We start from the raw sequence: 17,292 nt of genomic DNA on the forward strand, positions 1-17,292 counted from the left end.
AGTGGCTGTGACCAGGAGGGATCAAGCTGTCCTGTTCTTTGGGGGTAAAGCTGTATGGAGCAATGATAACACCTGAGCTTGGAACCTTATGTTAAAGTCCTGCATTACAGAGTATGACTGTTGTTAATAGCATATGGCAACTAAAAATCTCTCTGGAATGTGCCTGGTATTTTGCTGTATGTTTTACAGTCAGTCCTCTCAGCCCCCTGTAGAAGGAAGGGTACGGAAACTATGTGGACATCTCCATGCATCTCTCAACTCCAAAAGGAAAGTTCACAATGCAAAAGACAATATTTTGGAAAACTTTTATATACATTTCACCTTAAGGAATCATAACTCTGTACCTTTATTGTTACATTGCAGGCTCTAGTGCAGCCAGTTTTTTGTAAGGTTGGGCCTTCAATAATGCATCTTCTTTTTGAGAAAGGCTGAAACATGCATGAAGTGGAAGCATTAGTATTTCTGGGCAATGTAAAGTTCTGTGATATAGCCTTACTATACCAATATAATTTAACTGGAGAACAGTAAGTACTTTGCTATAGAGTTGCATTTAAAAATGTTTTAAATTATGTATTTTTCATAATATGAACTTTTCATTTTTACTGAATAAATGGCATATAGCTTATTACTGAATATGGCATACAGGACTAACTACCAATGAGTCTACAACATGGGGAATAAAATTCCTGTGGTAGCTAGACTCGAGTTTTGTATGTGGAGAAACATGCAGCCAGATTTGCATCTCTTAGATGCAAAGCAGGTGGGAAGGTTTCTATTCTTTCTGAAGCTGCTTCTGTTGACAGTTACTTCTGGGAGGATGCTTAATCAAAAGGAAGCTTTTAACAGATGTGAGGTCTATTTTAAATCTATGCCTCCTCTATTTTTAATTTGCTAACTCTCAAAGTGTAATCATAGCAATTCTCATTCCTCTCCTCCCTCTTCTGACAATGCCTGTCTGAAATAGGTTTTACTTAACCTGGGAAGAGTCAGAGCTTCTATGAATTCTACAAGGGATCTTGCAACGGTAAAAATATAATGCTGAAATCACCTGATGATTCAATTATTGCCTAAAAGAGGCTAAAGTAGTGTCTATATTTGTATTTTTATGTGGCCTCTTGTATTCATATCTGGTTCTTATTGTATTGGGAGAGCAGTATTCGACACATGGGACCCCTTCCCTCTAAGCATTTTGTGTAACTGGGGAATCTGTCACTTACAATGGGCTTCGAATCCTGAGGACACGGAGCCATTGCTTGTGATAAACAACTTGTACAGAGGCCCTAGATGGAAACAGTAAGGTTAGTCATTTGAGGTGCATGCTTATGGAAAATATACCCTGTACATTGTAAGTACATGTGTTCTATGGCTTTTAACTCTTACAGCATGGATCAGGAACCGAACAGCAGCACCAGGGCTGTATCTGCTAGTTCTGATTTTTCTGGAGTGGTTGTTCATTTCCACCTTCCCCCTTTTATCTTCATCTGTCCTTCCCCTGCTCCCTTATTTTAAACAATTGGATGCTTCCTAAACAGAAAATAAACATGAGCATGAATGCACTGGTGTCCTTTGCTCAATCCCATGTATTAGCTAACATTGTCTGAAGGTCTAGTGCAGTCTGCACACTTAACTTCTATTTTTTATTTTATCCTAGGAAGCCCACAAATTAATGGTCCCATATATACACAGTGGGAACAGAAATTTGTCTTATGTATAGGCAGGCACTGAAGAGAAAAATATTCTTTGCTTCCATGCTGTAGATCCTGTACTCCATTGTGATCCAGTGGTATATAGCTATTTTTATCTCTTCACCTTTTGGTTGCCTTTCCCCACTAGCTAATTTATCACCATGTGGTAGTGACAGTGGCAATTATGGCACCAAGGAGATATAAACTCCAGTGGCAGTTTTAAAGATGAGTTCTCTGACAAGCTTAACATGCAATAACTTCAGAGATTCTCATCTTTTCAGAGGGTGAATATGGAGTTTGTCAAAGCTGTGTTGCTTGTGACTGCTAATGCCTTGTGTTTCAACCTAGTTAGAATAAATCCTAGAGCTGGCATTCTATACATTACCTCACTGTGTTTCATAGTCATTGGACAAGTGACCACAAACAGGAATTATGGCATTTTACACACAGATTAAGCACTGGAAATGTAGGGGAAAAAATCAGGTATTGGTTTGGATTTAATAGTCCTTCATGGTGTACAGCAGTTAAAGGAATAAAGGGCCAGACTTACAAAAGCATTTGGGTGTCAAATAGTCGAGGTTTGTGGTTCAGATGTATTTTGTCAAATACACTTGGGCATCGAAAAACTCTTTGATAAGCTGTGGAGTCATGGCTCTTCCCTTTCTTTGTGTTTCTGAAAATCCCTGCAAGTGCCTCTTTGCTGCTTTAGAACTTAAAAAATCTGTTTGCTGTGGAAAATGTTTCTCTCTGTTGGCATCACTCTCCTGACGCTCAGTGCAACTCAGTGTCATCTACTCACTCCCTTTCTCTGCCTGGGATGGTTCCAGCCACTGACATGTACTCGCTCCCTTCTTTTCCTGAGGATGGGGGTCCTGTCTCTCCCCTCTGCCTTGCCACAGAGGGGAACAGAAAAAAGCACCTGCACTTCCACAAAAGGTGACATCTGCGTGTTTTCAGCAGTAGGTTAAAACACTGTCTTTGCACTGAAGTAACTGAAGCATAGACATGTATTTCTGTACATCACGTCTGCCGTGGGAGTGATGACCTCTGGGAGGAGCTGGAGCAAACAGCTGGGAACAGCTGCTACTACTTCATTGCTCAGAGCACCTCTTGTTAGAGGTCATCAAAACTGGCCACAGTCCACACCTGAGGCAGGTACTGAGGATATGTTGTCCGTCTGCTCTTTGTGACATTGTGGATAAGCACTGGTGTCATTCAGTTCGGCTCAGGTGCAGCTTTCAGGGTTTGGGTATGGCTACATGGGTATATATGCATTAGCATTATGGTTTTGTCTTTTAGGGTGTAAAGTTCTTGTAGGTATGTACACCTGCTTGTTCCTACAAAGTTTGTCTCTTTTAACTGTTACCACAAGTATTATTTATGAGGTGGTATTATTCCAGTTTTCTGAGAGTGGAGAAGATGCATGGTGAAAGGCAAGAACAGCAAGGTCATTGTTCCCTTCTGGGATGGTTCCCTTCACTTGGTAGCAGTGATCTCCTTAAAGCCTTGGATATTAAACTATATTTTAAATTATGCACGAATCTTTCAAGGGTGACAAACCCACCTAATTCAATTTGGGGAGTAATTTTTGTGACAGATGCACTTTGTTACATCTTTAAATCATTTTTCTGTGTTGCTTTAGCACTGATTGATGCCAGACATAGACTGTAGGTAGAGTTTTGGTAAGGAATGCAGATTACTAGAGTGTTTTGGGTCTTGATTGTTTTTTGTGACGGAGACTGCTGTTCGTCACTTTGCCTGGTTTATGATGGCATTGCACATACGGCATTCTGTAGTTACTGCCAGAGGTAATAGTTCTTTACTGTGCCAGCTCTTGTGTTTTCTTCATTGCATTTTGATGCTGTCCAGCTCTGTTGGGAACCTCTTTGAAGGCTGTGGTTCTGGACTATTGTAAGTTAAGATAGTAAATGTTTTGCATCACTATAGCAAAACTGTTAGTGGCCCAGATATGTGCTTGAGCATAGTACAGTAACAGCTTATTGGAACCAAGCTTATTGCAAATTAAAAGCTTAGTTGAATACTCGGTCTTCTTACCAGAAACAGTGTCTGAATGTTTCCAAGTGTAAAGGCCTGTACTGTGTTACCAAACTGAACAAGGTATGTCAAAGTCTACCCCTTGAAATATAAGAGTGTTTTGTGATTCCTAACTTAAAAAAAAAAAAAGGCAAGAAAGCAGAGCTAGGGGAAATTGTGGCTTCTGAAAAGAACATATTTCTAATATATTAATACAAAATTAATATTTTAACTTGCTGGTTCCTTTCCCTGCATACTTAGTAGAAATGAAAATACTGATCTGGAGTAGTCTCCCTGGGAACTTGACACTGCTTACCGTGTTTGCACAGATGGGAATCAGTAATTGGAGGAAAAGGTCTGACTGGAGAGGCAACATATTTACGTATACTACTAGATGATCCTGCAAGAACTAGATATGTTAAAGTGGTTTAGGATGTGCTCACATGAGTTCTCTGTTTGCAGATTACTTGTATATGTGCAGTAATGCTACCCAGGTAGCTGTATGTGATTGATAACTGAATTTCAAAAAATACCTCCTTTTTAAACAGACAATATCAGAGAAAGTAGTAAAGAAAAAACTAGAATGCTTTACATGGAGCACGGAAGAGCTGTTGATTTGTTGTGATTCTCTTACCATTGTGACTTCGCTTCTTGTCTCATCACACCGATGTGGTAGAATTGGAACAATTGTGGGTGGGATAAGAACTCCTGCTAGGGTATAAATGCGACCATTTTTTGCAACAATATCTGTTTCTTCCATTTCTTCTCCACTCACCAAGACTTGTCCCTGTGAAACAATAAATTGTCATTAATAACAACATTTTCACGGTTTCTCAATTTCTGATAATTTGAAGAATTTCTACTTGTACTTCTTTTCAGTTGGCTATCTTTTATTACACTTGTTTTATTCAAGTAAAATGAGCACAATATATTGCTCATTTTCATGAATATTTCGTGAACAGTGGTGTCTAACATTTTCCTTTTAATCTGCACTGTTAGCCTGGGGAACTGGTTAATAAAAGACCGTCCAAAATGAGAAGACTACTCATGACCTCAGGCACTTATTTCAGTGGGCATAAGCACACTTTAGTCCTCTCTCTGACAAAGTGGGGAAAAATGAAAGAGAATTTGGGGTGTGTGTGGCGAAAAAGTATTCTTTACGCATTTCTCTTGCAACTGCTCTGCCTTTTCAAGAATTTTCCTATTTGCCTCTTATCTCCAGAACAGAAGGAAGTTAAACATAACAGATAAGTTTGGTTTCCCAAAAGTACTGAAAAACTAACACCTTCAAAAATGTGTTCACTGCATTCATCAGGATCAGAGATTACAATAGTAAAAGAAAAAAAATACAAGACCATGTGTGCACTGAAAAGAGTTTAAAATATCTAAAATATGTAACAGAATTATTTTAAATATTTTAAATAGATTTTTTTTTAAATTAGAGCAAAAATGAAAATCACGCCTAGTCTGTGGCTAATCACAAGAAAAAGGGAACTGCAGACTGTTCTTATATATCGATCTTGCTCTGCATCCTTTATAATACTAATTTCTATCAGTAGGTGGGAATGGCAAGTTAAAAAATTCTGCCTCATTATATTCATTCACATTATATTCTGCCTCAAGAAATTCCTCTGCTAGTGTTCCCCCTCCTCCCTTTTTTATTCCCCTTGAATGCAAAGTGTTGCCTAGATCAGAGAGAGCTTTTCACAGGTGAAAGCTGCATTGACTTACAGTGCTGGTCCTGTTAAAATAAATGAACTGCTTCGCCATGCTTCTGATGTGCTCTATTGAGACAAGACTGGCAACCTCTAGCTGAAACGAACATAAATTCAGTGAAAGAAATGTATATCATTATTCTTTTCAAATCCAGACGGGTTTCACAAGAAAGACTACTTTTCCCTTTAAGGTGGGCAAATGAACCTATTAGCATTGTGGGCAGCCTCACATTGACTAATCTGCTTGTGTAACAGTGACTGAATTTTGACTAAGTTTGCTGGTTACTGCATGTGAAGAGCTTGTTGCCCAAAAAGATATTAATTTTTCTTCCAATTATAGCAACTGTTCTAAGTAAAGTTATCACCCCTCCCTAAAAATAGCCCTGTTTGCATCCTTAGACCACTGTGCAAACGGCAGCGCTAATGTCTCGTGAAGAGACACGTGGATCTCATGCCTCTGCTCCCTGTCATCCTGCTCTGTGCCAGGAGTGGCCTCTGCCTTGGACGCTGAGAGCAGGGCCTTTTGCTAAGGGTATGAGTACTTCCTTCCCCATCCTGTGGTGAGGATGAACTTCAGCCTCCTCTAACCTTAGTTGCTGGTGGTGTTGCTGGGTTCTGCTCTTTGTTTTCAGCAGACAAAGGAGGAAGAAACAGAGGGCTGACTTAGGCAATGGCAAAACCACCTCTCTCTGATAAACAGAAGACTAATATTAGCAGAATAGGTTCAGAGAGAGCTTGATTTTGATAGCAACAAGTACTTTTCCTGCTACTCATTCCTGCAGTCCTGCCAAGCTGCCAGTATCCCCTGACAGTGCTTCTTGCTCCACAACATGATAAGGCAGTGGGTGTCAGGTTCAGGATGACTGTATATGTGACTATCTATCTATCTATCTATCTATCTATCTATCTATCTATCTATCTTTCCCACTTGGGTTAAGTCCCTATCACTAAATGGTATATTTTAAAGTGAAAATAGTTACTTGTGTGTAACACACTAGTGTGACAAAACACAGTTTTAATTTGCCATGATTCAAGGACTACCCTATGCCTCCCAGCAGGGTTTTATTTGCATTAGTGACATTGAGGTAAAAGGTTTGTGTTCTCTGTTATTGACCTTTATGCGACTAACCTTAGTAAAGACAGAGGCGTAGCTGTCCTTTGCAAGCTTACCATGCAGCACTGAGTAGAGGTTGTTCTTGGGAAAACCTCTACCTTTAGAGTGGCAAAGGGTTTGAAAATGCCCTTACACCCTGGGTCAGTAAAGCAGCCATGCTCACCTCTGTATTGGAGACAACGTGGTATCGGACCAGCTCCAGCAATTTCCATGAACCCTGCCAAAGCAGAAAAGAGGCCATTTTAGCCCAAAATGAGTGACACAAACCTGACTGGCCTGTTGAGAGGACAGGGGGATAAGAACAACATCACTAGTTGATGCATCAGCGGTTTTGGGGCTTTGCCATGTGGCTGTCTGGACTGTGTTGTGCTGTCAAGGCAAGAGCAGGGGAGTGGGCGCCCATCATTGCTTTATATGATGCAAGACCCCAGATTCTGTTCCTTTTAGGTGTTGCCTTGATCTTTAATTTATCACTTCAACCTCAATCGTAGGAGCTTAGCTTAGATGAACACTGGCCAATGTACATATGCATCTGGTATGTATCTACTATCTGAGACAGATTTGTGTTGTAGAAGGACTGTACCTCTGCAGAAAGCAGGTAATCCAGAACGTCAGCTTTCATATTGCTCAAAGCCTTGTTACTTGGAACAAAGACTGTGTAAGGCCTGTTGTCCTGCTGTAAATCCATTCCGAGGCCAGTTTTCTGGTTTGGTTAAAAAAGAAAAGTGAAATTATATACTAATATTGAAGAAAAACTGAAAATGGCTCTTTAGAATTGCTTTTCTAGCTCCTTACCTCTATCAAAGTTGTAAATTGGCTGTATCTTCCATTAGCTTGAAGTACTGACATTATGGTTTCCTGAAATACAATGAAATTAATATTTTTTTTAGTTGGAAACACAGAACAAACCCCAAGCCTTATAAGACACTTTCTGAATTACTATATGAGTCTCAGATAGTATAGATTGAATCCATGTGGATTTCCTTATTGTTTGGGTGGTTGGTGGGGTGTGGAAGTGTCTGAGTTGTAGCACTTGTCCTGGGACTATACTTGATTATAGTTAGTTTGCCATTGTCCTGTAATACTCTGTAGTCACAGAACATACAGTGTGTGTGTGTGCAAAGTGTTATTAGCTCTTGTCGTGGTTTAACTCCAGCCAAGACAGCTTGTTACCCACTCCCCCCCTTCTTGCCCTCCCCCTACTCCTGGGGGAACGGAGAGGAGAATCAAAAAGAAATGCAACTCCCACGGGTTGAGATAAGAACAGTTTAGTAACTAAGGTATAACACAAATCACTACTGCTGCCACCAATAATAGTAATGATAAAGGAAATAACAAGGGAAGAGAATACAACACCCCATCACCAGGTGACCGATAACTTGCCCCCCCCAGCCTGACCAAGCACCGACCGATACCTCCTCCAACCCTGCCGTCCACCTAGTCCTTCTGGCTAACTCCCAGTTACATCCTGGGCATGACGTGCTGTGGTATGGAATACCTCTTTGGTCAGTTTGGGTCAGGTGTCCTGTCTCTGCTTCCTCCCGGCTCCCCTCCTCCCTGGCAGAGCATGAGGCCCACAAAGTCCTTGGCCAAACCAAAACATCATTGTTTTTCAGCTCTGTTCCCAGCTGAAAGTCAAAACACAGCCCTGCACCAGCTACCAAGAAAGAGAAAAATGACTGCCACTGCTAAACCCAGGACAGCTCTTCATTCCCAATAAGAAAGAACAGAAAAAGAAACTACTTGCATCACCATATGAAGAAGTGAACTCTCAAGGAAGCATGCTAAGCAGGGCACCAGACACCCCAAAACGTCCAAAGTTACCAGTTTTTATAATATTAGTCTTTGAGGGTGAGGGATTGCTGGTTTGAATACAAGTCTTGTCTAATATCTGTCCAGATGTCCCTCCTTTTAGTGTGTTGTTCTGGCATTTGGTCAGATGTGTTGTGACTGCAATGAGGAACCACCCAAATGCAGTGAGAACAACCAAATCCTTCACAGACCAGCTTGGCAGAAGAGGGAATGTCTGTTTACTGGGTAAACTGTGACAGCACCTTTCACTTTGAGTGATGCTCCTCTGAGCTGATCCTACATTGGCTCAGTAGAGTTTGTCCAGCTGCTGTCTGTCATCTTCCTTGGCATTCAATTAGCGTGAAGCTATCTTAAAAGAAAGTCTGACATTGAATGTATATAGCTTATAACTCACCTCTTTGTTGCTTTCAAATGTTGGCTCCACATTGTCCATGGCTTTGTCAATAATGTGCAAAATCCCATTGGAAGCAATAATATTTCCCTGCAAAAGTTTCCCTTTCCTCCTTCCTCCTTGGATTCTAATTCTTAATTGATTATCCTGAAAGAAGCCAGGCAACGGATAGTGAGCTCTTTATTCTGGAATGACAACAGAGTGAGTATGCCTGTTGAATAACGTCTAGCATTCCCATTGCCCACACCTGGGCCATTTAAATCTGGGGAGGCTAAAGGTTGCTTCCAATTCTTATCAAGGAAATGGAAAAAATTCCTTTGGCTTTGAATCAGGATTGTGTTATTTTGTTCCAGGACAGCAAAGTTAAGAGAAGCAGGGACAGGTCCTTTGGGAAAAGCAGTCTACCTAAAAGGGCTCTGATGATTGCTAGTAATAAAAGTCTGCCAGGAAATGATTTTAAACATGATTGTACTAAAAGACTCAACTCCTGTAATCTTAAGGGACTACAGTCCATTTCCTTATATTATATGTATATTTAAAATAACAAAATGTTGCTGATTCTGCACTGTACCAAAGCCTGCAGGAAACTAACAGGCCTCAGACAGCAATGGTATTTTCCTGTTACAAATGGAGTATGTATTCATTAAAGAAATAAAATAGATCTCTTGGATGCTACTGATTTACTGTAAAACATGAGAAATACTTGATTTCATCCTTTACATAAGCCCAAGTCATTAAAGAACATTCAGTGGACCAAGAACAGTAACTCTACATTATGAAATCTAATATATCAGTTGTAGAGTATAAAATTTTTAGGCTGTGGGATCAGACTGCCCTGGAGCTCACTGACATCAAATAAGCTGGCCTAGTGATGAAATTTACTATATATTTTTTGTGATTTACTACTGTACTAGGTTAATGGCTGGACTCTGATCTTAAAGGTCTTTTCCAACCTAAAGGATTCTGTGACTCACTGTGCATTTTATTGATGCTGAAGACCTCCATTTGCTGCATCATTCAAAGGTTGCTGATGCTCAGTGGGAGGTGGGAACTGCAGTGCAGTTGGTGCTCCCTCTATATGAGCTGTACACTCAGGTTTCCAGCATAAGTTCTGGGCTGTTTTTTCTCTATGCTGCCTCTTACTTCACTTAGGCTCTCTGTGCTCTCTTAATACCCACCCTCTCTTCCCCCAGCTCTGTTGGTCATGCCTGCAGATTTAGGATAACTTAATTTTAGCAAGCATTTTTAGAACAATCTGTGTTAGACCTCTGTGTCACACAGTGGTGATGTATTTCTGAAGGTAATTTTTGCTTTCTCTGATGTTAGCAGGAACTTTGATGCTGGTGGTGTTTCAAGTTTCACTTGAACTCCTCGTAACTCAAGGCCACAGCTGTGTTTTTGCATAACCCAGCAGCTACCTGCATCCTGATGTCTTGCTGCAGAAAGACCTTTCATACTCCTCATTGAGTGAACAGAGAGTGGCATTCTTGCTGAGGTAGGCTGGAAGGCCACTTACCTTTTCTCCCTTTGATATCTCTCCTGGCTTGCCAGTCAAAGTATATATGACATTAGTGTTATTCAAGCTACTGGTATTCAGTTGACCAGCAATTACATGGAGTTTCACAAAGTACTGTGCTTTCTGTTTATTATTCAGAAGATCCTTTATCTAGAAAAGCAGGAGAACAGAGATTGATTTCAATGCAGGCTTCATCTAAAAATTAAAAATAAAAATATTCCAGTGAATGCATTTTTCCCCTCCCGTTATATTTTATCCCCCTTAAATAAAAAACCCTGTAGCCTCCCTGCTGAACATTCAGATCTTAATTCAGCCCCTCTCTCAACCGAGTGATAAAAACCTGAGCATAGCTGTGTAAGACAGTGAAAACTTACTTGAAGCCTGACTATGTTCTACCCTGACCTGCCAAATTGTTTTGCTTTTCTTTCAAGTAGGAAAAAGACAGCCTCTGGTCCCTATATTTAAATGTACCCAGAAGTATACTAGAGCAAAGAGTTCTTATGAATCTGTTGAATTAAAACATTTTTAACACAGATGAGATTTCTGAAGGAGCTAAATCCCTGCCCCTAATGTAAAACCCTTTCTCTTGTTTACTTACATTTGTGCCTTTGAGCCCCTTGTTTGTCGGTACAAGGACAGTAAATGGTCCCAGAGTACTCAGTGGCCATTCGTAGGTATTTTCTTATAAGAAGGGAGAAGGGGGGGAGAGAAAAGAAAAGAAGTAAAAACACCTATGAAAACCTCATTGGAGGAAGGGACTCTGTACTCTGTGTGGGGTATAGAATACTACTGTGATTATTAAATGTTAATGTAAGATTCTAAAGTCTGAGTCATTAAAAAATAAGAGGCAGATAGGATGTGAAATCCAGCTGCTGCTGCACATTTGACACAGGATGGGGCAAAACAATCAGAATGCTTCTGGCAGCCTGAATTCTGTGTCATGCAGACAAGGGTGGTGGACATGAACCCAGTGTTTCTTTGGAGATGTGCCTTACGGGAAGATGGCCTTCTGCTTTAAATCAGTTTAGCCTTCCTAGGGTGAGGGTATGCTGCTGATAACCTGCTGCTAATGCAAATGTCAGCAAACACACAGCTAGTCATAAAAACTGATGCACTGAATATTAATTAAAGTCATGCTACACAGATGGTATTTCTGATTCCAATACAGTAGTGTGAGACCGATGATACTGCAGCTGAAGGCATGAACTGTTTCTAATATTCAGCTCTTTCTCCAGAGGCTTAAAATCAGAACTAGATTTATAGATATGTTATGCCAGAGAATGTATCTCAAAATTAATATGCTGTATTATAAACCAATTTGGACTATTCTGCTGCATATTCTTAGATTTTGAAAGACATTAATGTGGAGTAAATGTATTGTAAGATAACCTGTGTGGTTAATGTGTCATTGTAGCTTCTGGCTAGTAAATCAAATGGCACATATATGTCCAAAACTTAACCAAAGAACATGAAATTGAGGTTGTTGTTAACAAAAGGTGGCACTGAGCATGCTGAACACTTTTTAGATGCAGAAGAAAAAATGCACAGAGAAGCTCCAACTGAGCTCTCAGTGCTGAGGCAATGTATTTCACTCTCCAGTGCTGAATTTGAAGGTCACTGCTAAGTTTTGTCCTTGGTCAGCTATGGGGAATCCTTAATCCATTTTGGTCAGGAATTCAGGATCTTTGTTTTAATCGCAGGGCTCAGTGAAAAGGACCAAGGAAATTATATTAAGCAGGAAGAAGTTTTTCATATGTACACATTTGACTGAAAAACTCATCTGTATTGTAGCAGTTTGTCCATAGCCATGCAGCAGAAGATGAAGGCATTATTTTGTTGTTATTCTCTTTAGAAGGTGACTGCAATAGCTTAAAAAGGCTGAAAGCTGTGAGCCCTGCCAGGGGCTCCATCCCACTTCTGCAGAGATTTTGGATATGTAGAGAACCCTCAGCTATGGCTGAGGTGCTCTAGTTGTGGGTCCTGAGGGTGGTGGGGACCATGGATGGGATCAGTCTCTTCTATTTGCCTCTCTCCTCTTTCCTGGTGAAAGCAATGCAACTGCTGATGGCTGGGGACCTGGGAAGAGAGACCCAGCTGGGCATTCAGAGGTTTTTGATGGACTTCTGTGTATTGTTCTAGATCAAATCTCAATTATCTAAATTAATGAGGGCAGGGAGGAAGAAGTAGTGGGATGATCCCATTTATTCCACTGTGGGGCAAAACCCACTGGTGATACTGAATGATATGTAAGGGGTTGTTGGAATATGTTTGTTGCTTCTGCTTTTAAATCCTTGCAGATTGCATGGCATGTTACACAAAGGCAGCTTTAGGTGATCGGAGTGAGTCTGCAGGGAGTAGCGTACATGCTAAGGCACTTTCCTATGGTAAGAAGCCCTGGGACAATATGAACTCACTCAGCAGGAGCTTACCCTGCTTCATGTGGTCACTTACCCATGAGTGATAAGGCAGATGTCAGCTTGCCTTGCCACCGCCCTCCCACTTCTGTGTTCAGCTCTTGGAGGCGCTCCATCACGTTTCCGTAGCACACAAACCCATTCCCCACGGAGCCCCCCTGGCATGTACACCTGCGAAGGGATTGTCATTTTAGCTGCATGCTGATGCCCCATGGTGTCATTGAGGCTCGCTCTAAACCTGTCTCAGCTGGTACCTATTGCTTCTCTGAAGGCATTTTTAGGAAGCTCCAGTGCATTTTAGTTCAGTCTTTGCTTCTGCATGCTGCCAAGTTCGTCAGTGTGTAGGGCAGCCTAGTGGCTGCTTGCCTGATGTGATGTCCTTCTGTCAGCTGGCCCAGGAGGCAGTGGTGTCTGTCTTGCAGGACCTCTTTGACTGGGGGCCATGTGACACCTCTGGCAACCTCACATCTCCATATGTTTCTGGAGCCCAGAAAGCCACTGAATGGGCCTGCCTTGTGGGTGATGAGAGGCTACGGCATAAGTGTATGGGGTGCCACAATGATACCTGTACTTTAACATTATCTTTTCTTCTAAAGCTGCTGTAGCAGAAAATCTCTTGCTTTCTCAGATATCTGCTTTATGCTGCTGCTGTCTCTGTACTGGAAATAGCAGCTCATCTGTAACACTCTGGCTGTCCCCTGGGGAATCCAGCCTGTGAGAGGTGTAAATGACCTATGGCTGACACAGCCCTACATACGTCCAAAGCAGACTCAGGTCACGATGCCTGCAGGAGGGACAGGCAATGCCTTGAGATTGGGCTCAATGGCCTCACTGCCTTGGGACGGGCTGCATTTGAAGTAGTGTGTTGCATTCAAGGCAAACTCTAAAATTTATGGCAGAACCACCACAAATGTCAGTCTGACATTTTCTGTTCTGTGAGGGAGGGAACATGCCTCATGAAAAAAGAACATTATGGCCATGAAAGACCTCAGTGTCGTGAGAGAGCTGGGGAAGAAATTGTTGGTTGTCAGCGTGATTGACACATACTTGCTATTAGGTGCTGATGGGTACAAATGGTAATGCATTTCAAAGAGCAGCTAGGACTTGTGTGTGCCTTGGCCTTGTGTCAGCCTGACTGCTCACCAGGAGAGGTGGTTAGTACTTTCTAAAGCATCTGAACTCTTCAAGCCTGCCTCAGTGTAAAGGGCCATCAATACCTGCTCATTTTGCCAATCTCAGACATTTCTATTGTAGTCTTCTGAAAATCAGCCCCCGCTTGGCTGTGCTTGGGAGACTGGCTGGAGGTATCAGCTCAGTCATTTACTCATCTTTAGTGCTAAGATTAAAGCAGGCACTTGTCAACACGTAGTATGCACAGAAAGAAAACCTTGCTATATTTAGGAGGTTAAACAACTGTATGGTATGTGTTGTCAAACATTGGTTTTTAATAGGGCCCTTCCTAATATAGTCTTCAGCATGCTCAATATTCACATGAGCCCTATCCATAATGATGCATCTCTCTGGATAGGATTCTGAAGGCATGGTTAGAGATCCACATTACTCTACACAAGCAAAATATGTTCTATATATAGCTAATGACCTTGTTGTTTGCATGTGCTGGTTGTTACAAACACACATCTGCCACTCACACCCCACAGCAGTATCAACCTGATGCCAAATCATCTCCTGTTTCCCACATATGGTCTCTACCATAGCTGTTTCTCTGATGAAAACAGTATTAATTGAAAGTCTCTACAGTTCCTGCAGGCTGGGTGACTGCATACAGACTCAGAGGGATACTCAGATTTTGGCAAAGAGGCTCAGCCTTCAATTCCTTCTGGTCCTGGGTAGAAATATCAGTCTAAAAGCATCTTAAATTTTCAGGATACAGTTCTAATGATCTTTATAAGAGGGTCTCTTGGGAAGAGGGTATGACTGTAGAGCCTGGATGAATAGGTTAGGGCTAGGACAGAGGAGCAGGTCCTCCTTGGGGCTGACTCATTTCTTCTGATAGGGATAAAGCATTTATATTGCTTTATAAATGTATATAATGTAATGTATTCACTTGGAGTATTGTGTGCAGTTCTGGTGTCCTCAACATAAAAAGGACATGGAATTGTTGGAACAAGTCCAGAGGAGGGCCACAAGAATGATCAGGAGACTGGAGAACCTCCCATATGAAGACAGGCTGAGAAAGTCCGGGCTGTTCAGCCTGGGGAAGAGAAGGCTGCGTGGAGACCTCATAGCAGCCTTCCAGTATCTGAAGGGGGCCTACAAGGATGCTGGGGAGGGACTCTTCATTAGGGACTGTAGTGATGGGACAAGGGGTAACGGGTTCAAACTTAAACAGGGGAAGTTTAGATTGGGTATAAGGAGGAAATTCTTTACTGTAAGGGTGGTGAGGCACTGGAATGGGTTGCCCAAGGAAGTTGTGAATGCTCCATCCCTGGTGGTGTTCGAGGTCAGGTTGGACAGAGCCTTGGGTGACATGGTTTAGTGTGAGGTGTCCCTGCCCATGGCAGGGGGTTTGGAACTAGATGATCTTAAGGTCCTTTCCACCCCTAACTATTCTATAATTCTATGTGTACAGGCAAGACTGAAAAAGATGGAAACTATCACTGCTTCAGCTTACTCAGGAGGAGTACTGCATCTCTCTGGAAAAGGGGAGCTCAGCTCTCTGTCTCAATTTTACCTGAATATATAACAGAGTTTTGGTTTATGAAGCTATGATTTCTATGTTGAAGACATAGAATAAAAGTAAGAGTGGGATTAAAAAAAGAAAATAATTGAGTTTAGTTGAGGGAAAGCCAGTTCTGCTTGGAAAACAGAGAGGTCATGGTCTAAGATGCAGTGTAATACTGCACCAGTTGAAGATTTGTAGCTTCTGGGCAAGGCTGAACATAGTTACTGTGCTGAAGCAATGCCACAGAAAGTGTCAGCACTCACTCAGGAAAGATATATATGGGAACAGAAAATAGAGACAATCTTGATTTTCCAGGAGGTTGCCATGTTATGTTCACAAACCAAATGTTTGCCTTATTTAAATCTTTGTCGGCACATGAGGTTTACTTCTGTACAAATAATTTGATCCTGGAGAAAGCAGAAGTGATTGTAAGAGGGAAGCTAACAGCACAACTGCATCTTTAAAAAAAAATCCCAAACCTGGCCTCTGTTACAGCTTTGTGTTTTAGAAGTAAAAAACCCCACCAAAAACAAGCTTTCCCGAATACATTTAAGGTCTGGGGTGCAGCCAAAATACGTTAAGTGTTTGTCACTTATCAAAAACGATTTATTGTGCCCACATTTACCAATCAATGTTTTTCTCTGTAAAGTTCCTCTTTCATAAATGGATTTTCCGTAGTTGGGAGCTATCCAATATAATTTCAATATTTTTCAAATACACAGGTTTAGTTTGATTTGAATCCCACTGCTTTCTTCTGTATTTCTTTTTGCCATTAAAGGTCATTGAATGAATGATGTGCAAAGCATCTGGAATGCTCGTTTTTCCTCCCCCGTCGTAAATGTTTTATTTTCCTATTCTAAAATCTCAAAACTTCCTCAGCTGTAGAAAATTGAGTTGCAACAGTGGAACAGTGACAAATTGGGAAAGAAAGGTCGTGATTTATGTGATGTGGAACTTCACAGTAAAGTTTCAACTCGTATTGAGAAGTGTGGTAGTATATGATACTAGGTATAGCATAAGTATATAGTAAGTGCAACTAGAGGGTAATATACTACCCTCTAGAAATGAACTAGGGGATATTTGAGGTAAACTTGTTTGAAATGCACAATATCTTACACAAAAGTGATGTTCATATTACACTGTAAGTGTTCATATTACACTGTAAGAGAAAGCTGCATGATGAAGCAAGTACTGGCAATAAGAATCCAAATTCTTTGGTTTAAGATAGCTTTGTTAAGCTTAGTGTTAAAACCAAATTTCTACATCCTAACATCTGTGGAGCAAACTTCTGTACAGGAAAACAAACTCTGCCAGAGGTTTTGCATTATCCCACGTGCTTGACTGGAGGCTTTGAGGAATCTGCTGAGGTTGTTGGTGTTGCTTTGTGAAAGCTGTGATCATGGGGGTCAGATTCCCCAGTTGTATCTGTATTAGTACACTAAAAAAGAGCGAGGGCTGCAGCTCTGTCCCGTGATAATTAATGCTGATTAATTTTTAGCATGCTGCCTGGCATGTTTCTGGCACACACCAAGTAGCGTTTTCCCAGGCAATGCCCAAGCACAGTTGAAGGGATAACGTGTGCCAGGAACTGCTGCCAAGAGGCAGTTACTCTGTTTTGGAAGAAGAGGAGGCTTTAGCTGTGAGCCAGACGCTGGATGCTGGCTTGCCCTGAGGAACAGAAAAGAGGTCTTGGTCCTTTTTATTTACTAGTGTAGAATCGACCTCTGAGTGCTATAAAAATAAAACTTGGTAGGTATTAGCAGTTAGTCTGATTTCATCAGGCACTATGCTAATTGGCTGACCTTAACCCTATTAAATCTTGTGTTTTGTCCTTAACAAAGAAATAAATAAAGATGATGACTTCAGGAGGTGTTCATCCACTGGATTTGTTTTAGCAGCCTGTTTACTAGTGCGAGGAAGGGGAAACT

The 17,292-nt window shown here is 41.3% G+C and overlaps 1 protein-coding gene and 1 long non-coding RNA gene across 3 annotated transcripts in view; one reads left to right on the forward strand and one right to left on the reverse strand.

Annotated features, from left to right (window-relative positions):
- The window catches only part of STAB2 (stabilin 2), an 82,360-nt gene that overhangs the window by 48,732 nt on the left and 16,336 nt on the right, over positions 1-17,292 (reverse strand). For both annotated transcript variants that reach the window (XM_061371885.1, XM_061371884.1), the window contains exons 10-20: positions 12,719-12,852; positions 10,866-10,948; positions 10,268-10,417; positions 8,755-8,898; positions 7,344-7,406; positions 7,132-7,251; positions 6,712-6,765; positions 5,451-5,531; positions 4,354-4,506; positions 1,218-1,280; positions 345-428 (exon numbers count right to left, since the gene is read on the reverse strand). In XM_061371885.1, coding sequence (XP_061227869.1) covers positions 345-428; positions 1,218-1,280; positions 4,354-4,506; positions 5,451-5,531; positions 6,712-6,765; positions 7,132-7,251; positions 7,344-7,406; positions 8,755-8,898; positions 10,268-10,417; positions 10,866-10,948; positions 12,719-12,852 — 1,129 coding nt within the window. The remainder of the gene's footprint in view (positions 1-344; positions 429-1,217; positions 1,281-4,353; positions 4,507-5,450; positions 5,532-6,711; positions 6,766-7,131; positions 7,252-7,343; positions 7,407-8,754; positions 8,899-10,267; positions 10,418-10,865; positions 10,949-12,718; positions 12,853-17,292) is intronic.
- LOC133222316 (uncharacterized) overlaps positions 1-17,292 on the forward strand; it is a 236,693-nt gene that overhangs the window by 46,740 nt on the left and 172,661 nt on the right. The window lies entirely within an intron of this gene.

The sequence above is a fragment of the Neopsephotus bourkii genome, unplaced genomic scaffold, assembly GCF_033783945.1.
Source record: "Neopsephotus bourkii isolate Nb327-2 ecotype Australia unplaced genomic scaffold, CSIRO-AGI_Nbou_v1 NB_1589, whole genome shotgun sequence".
Classification (NCBI taxonomy): Eukaryota; Metazoa; Chordata; class Aves; order Psittaciformes; family Psittacidae; genus Neopsephotus; species Neopsephotus bourkii.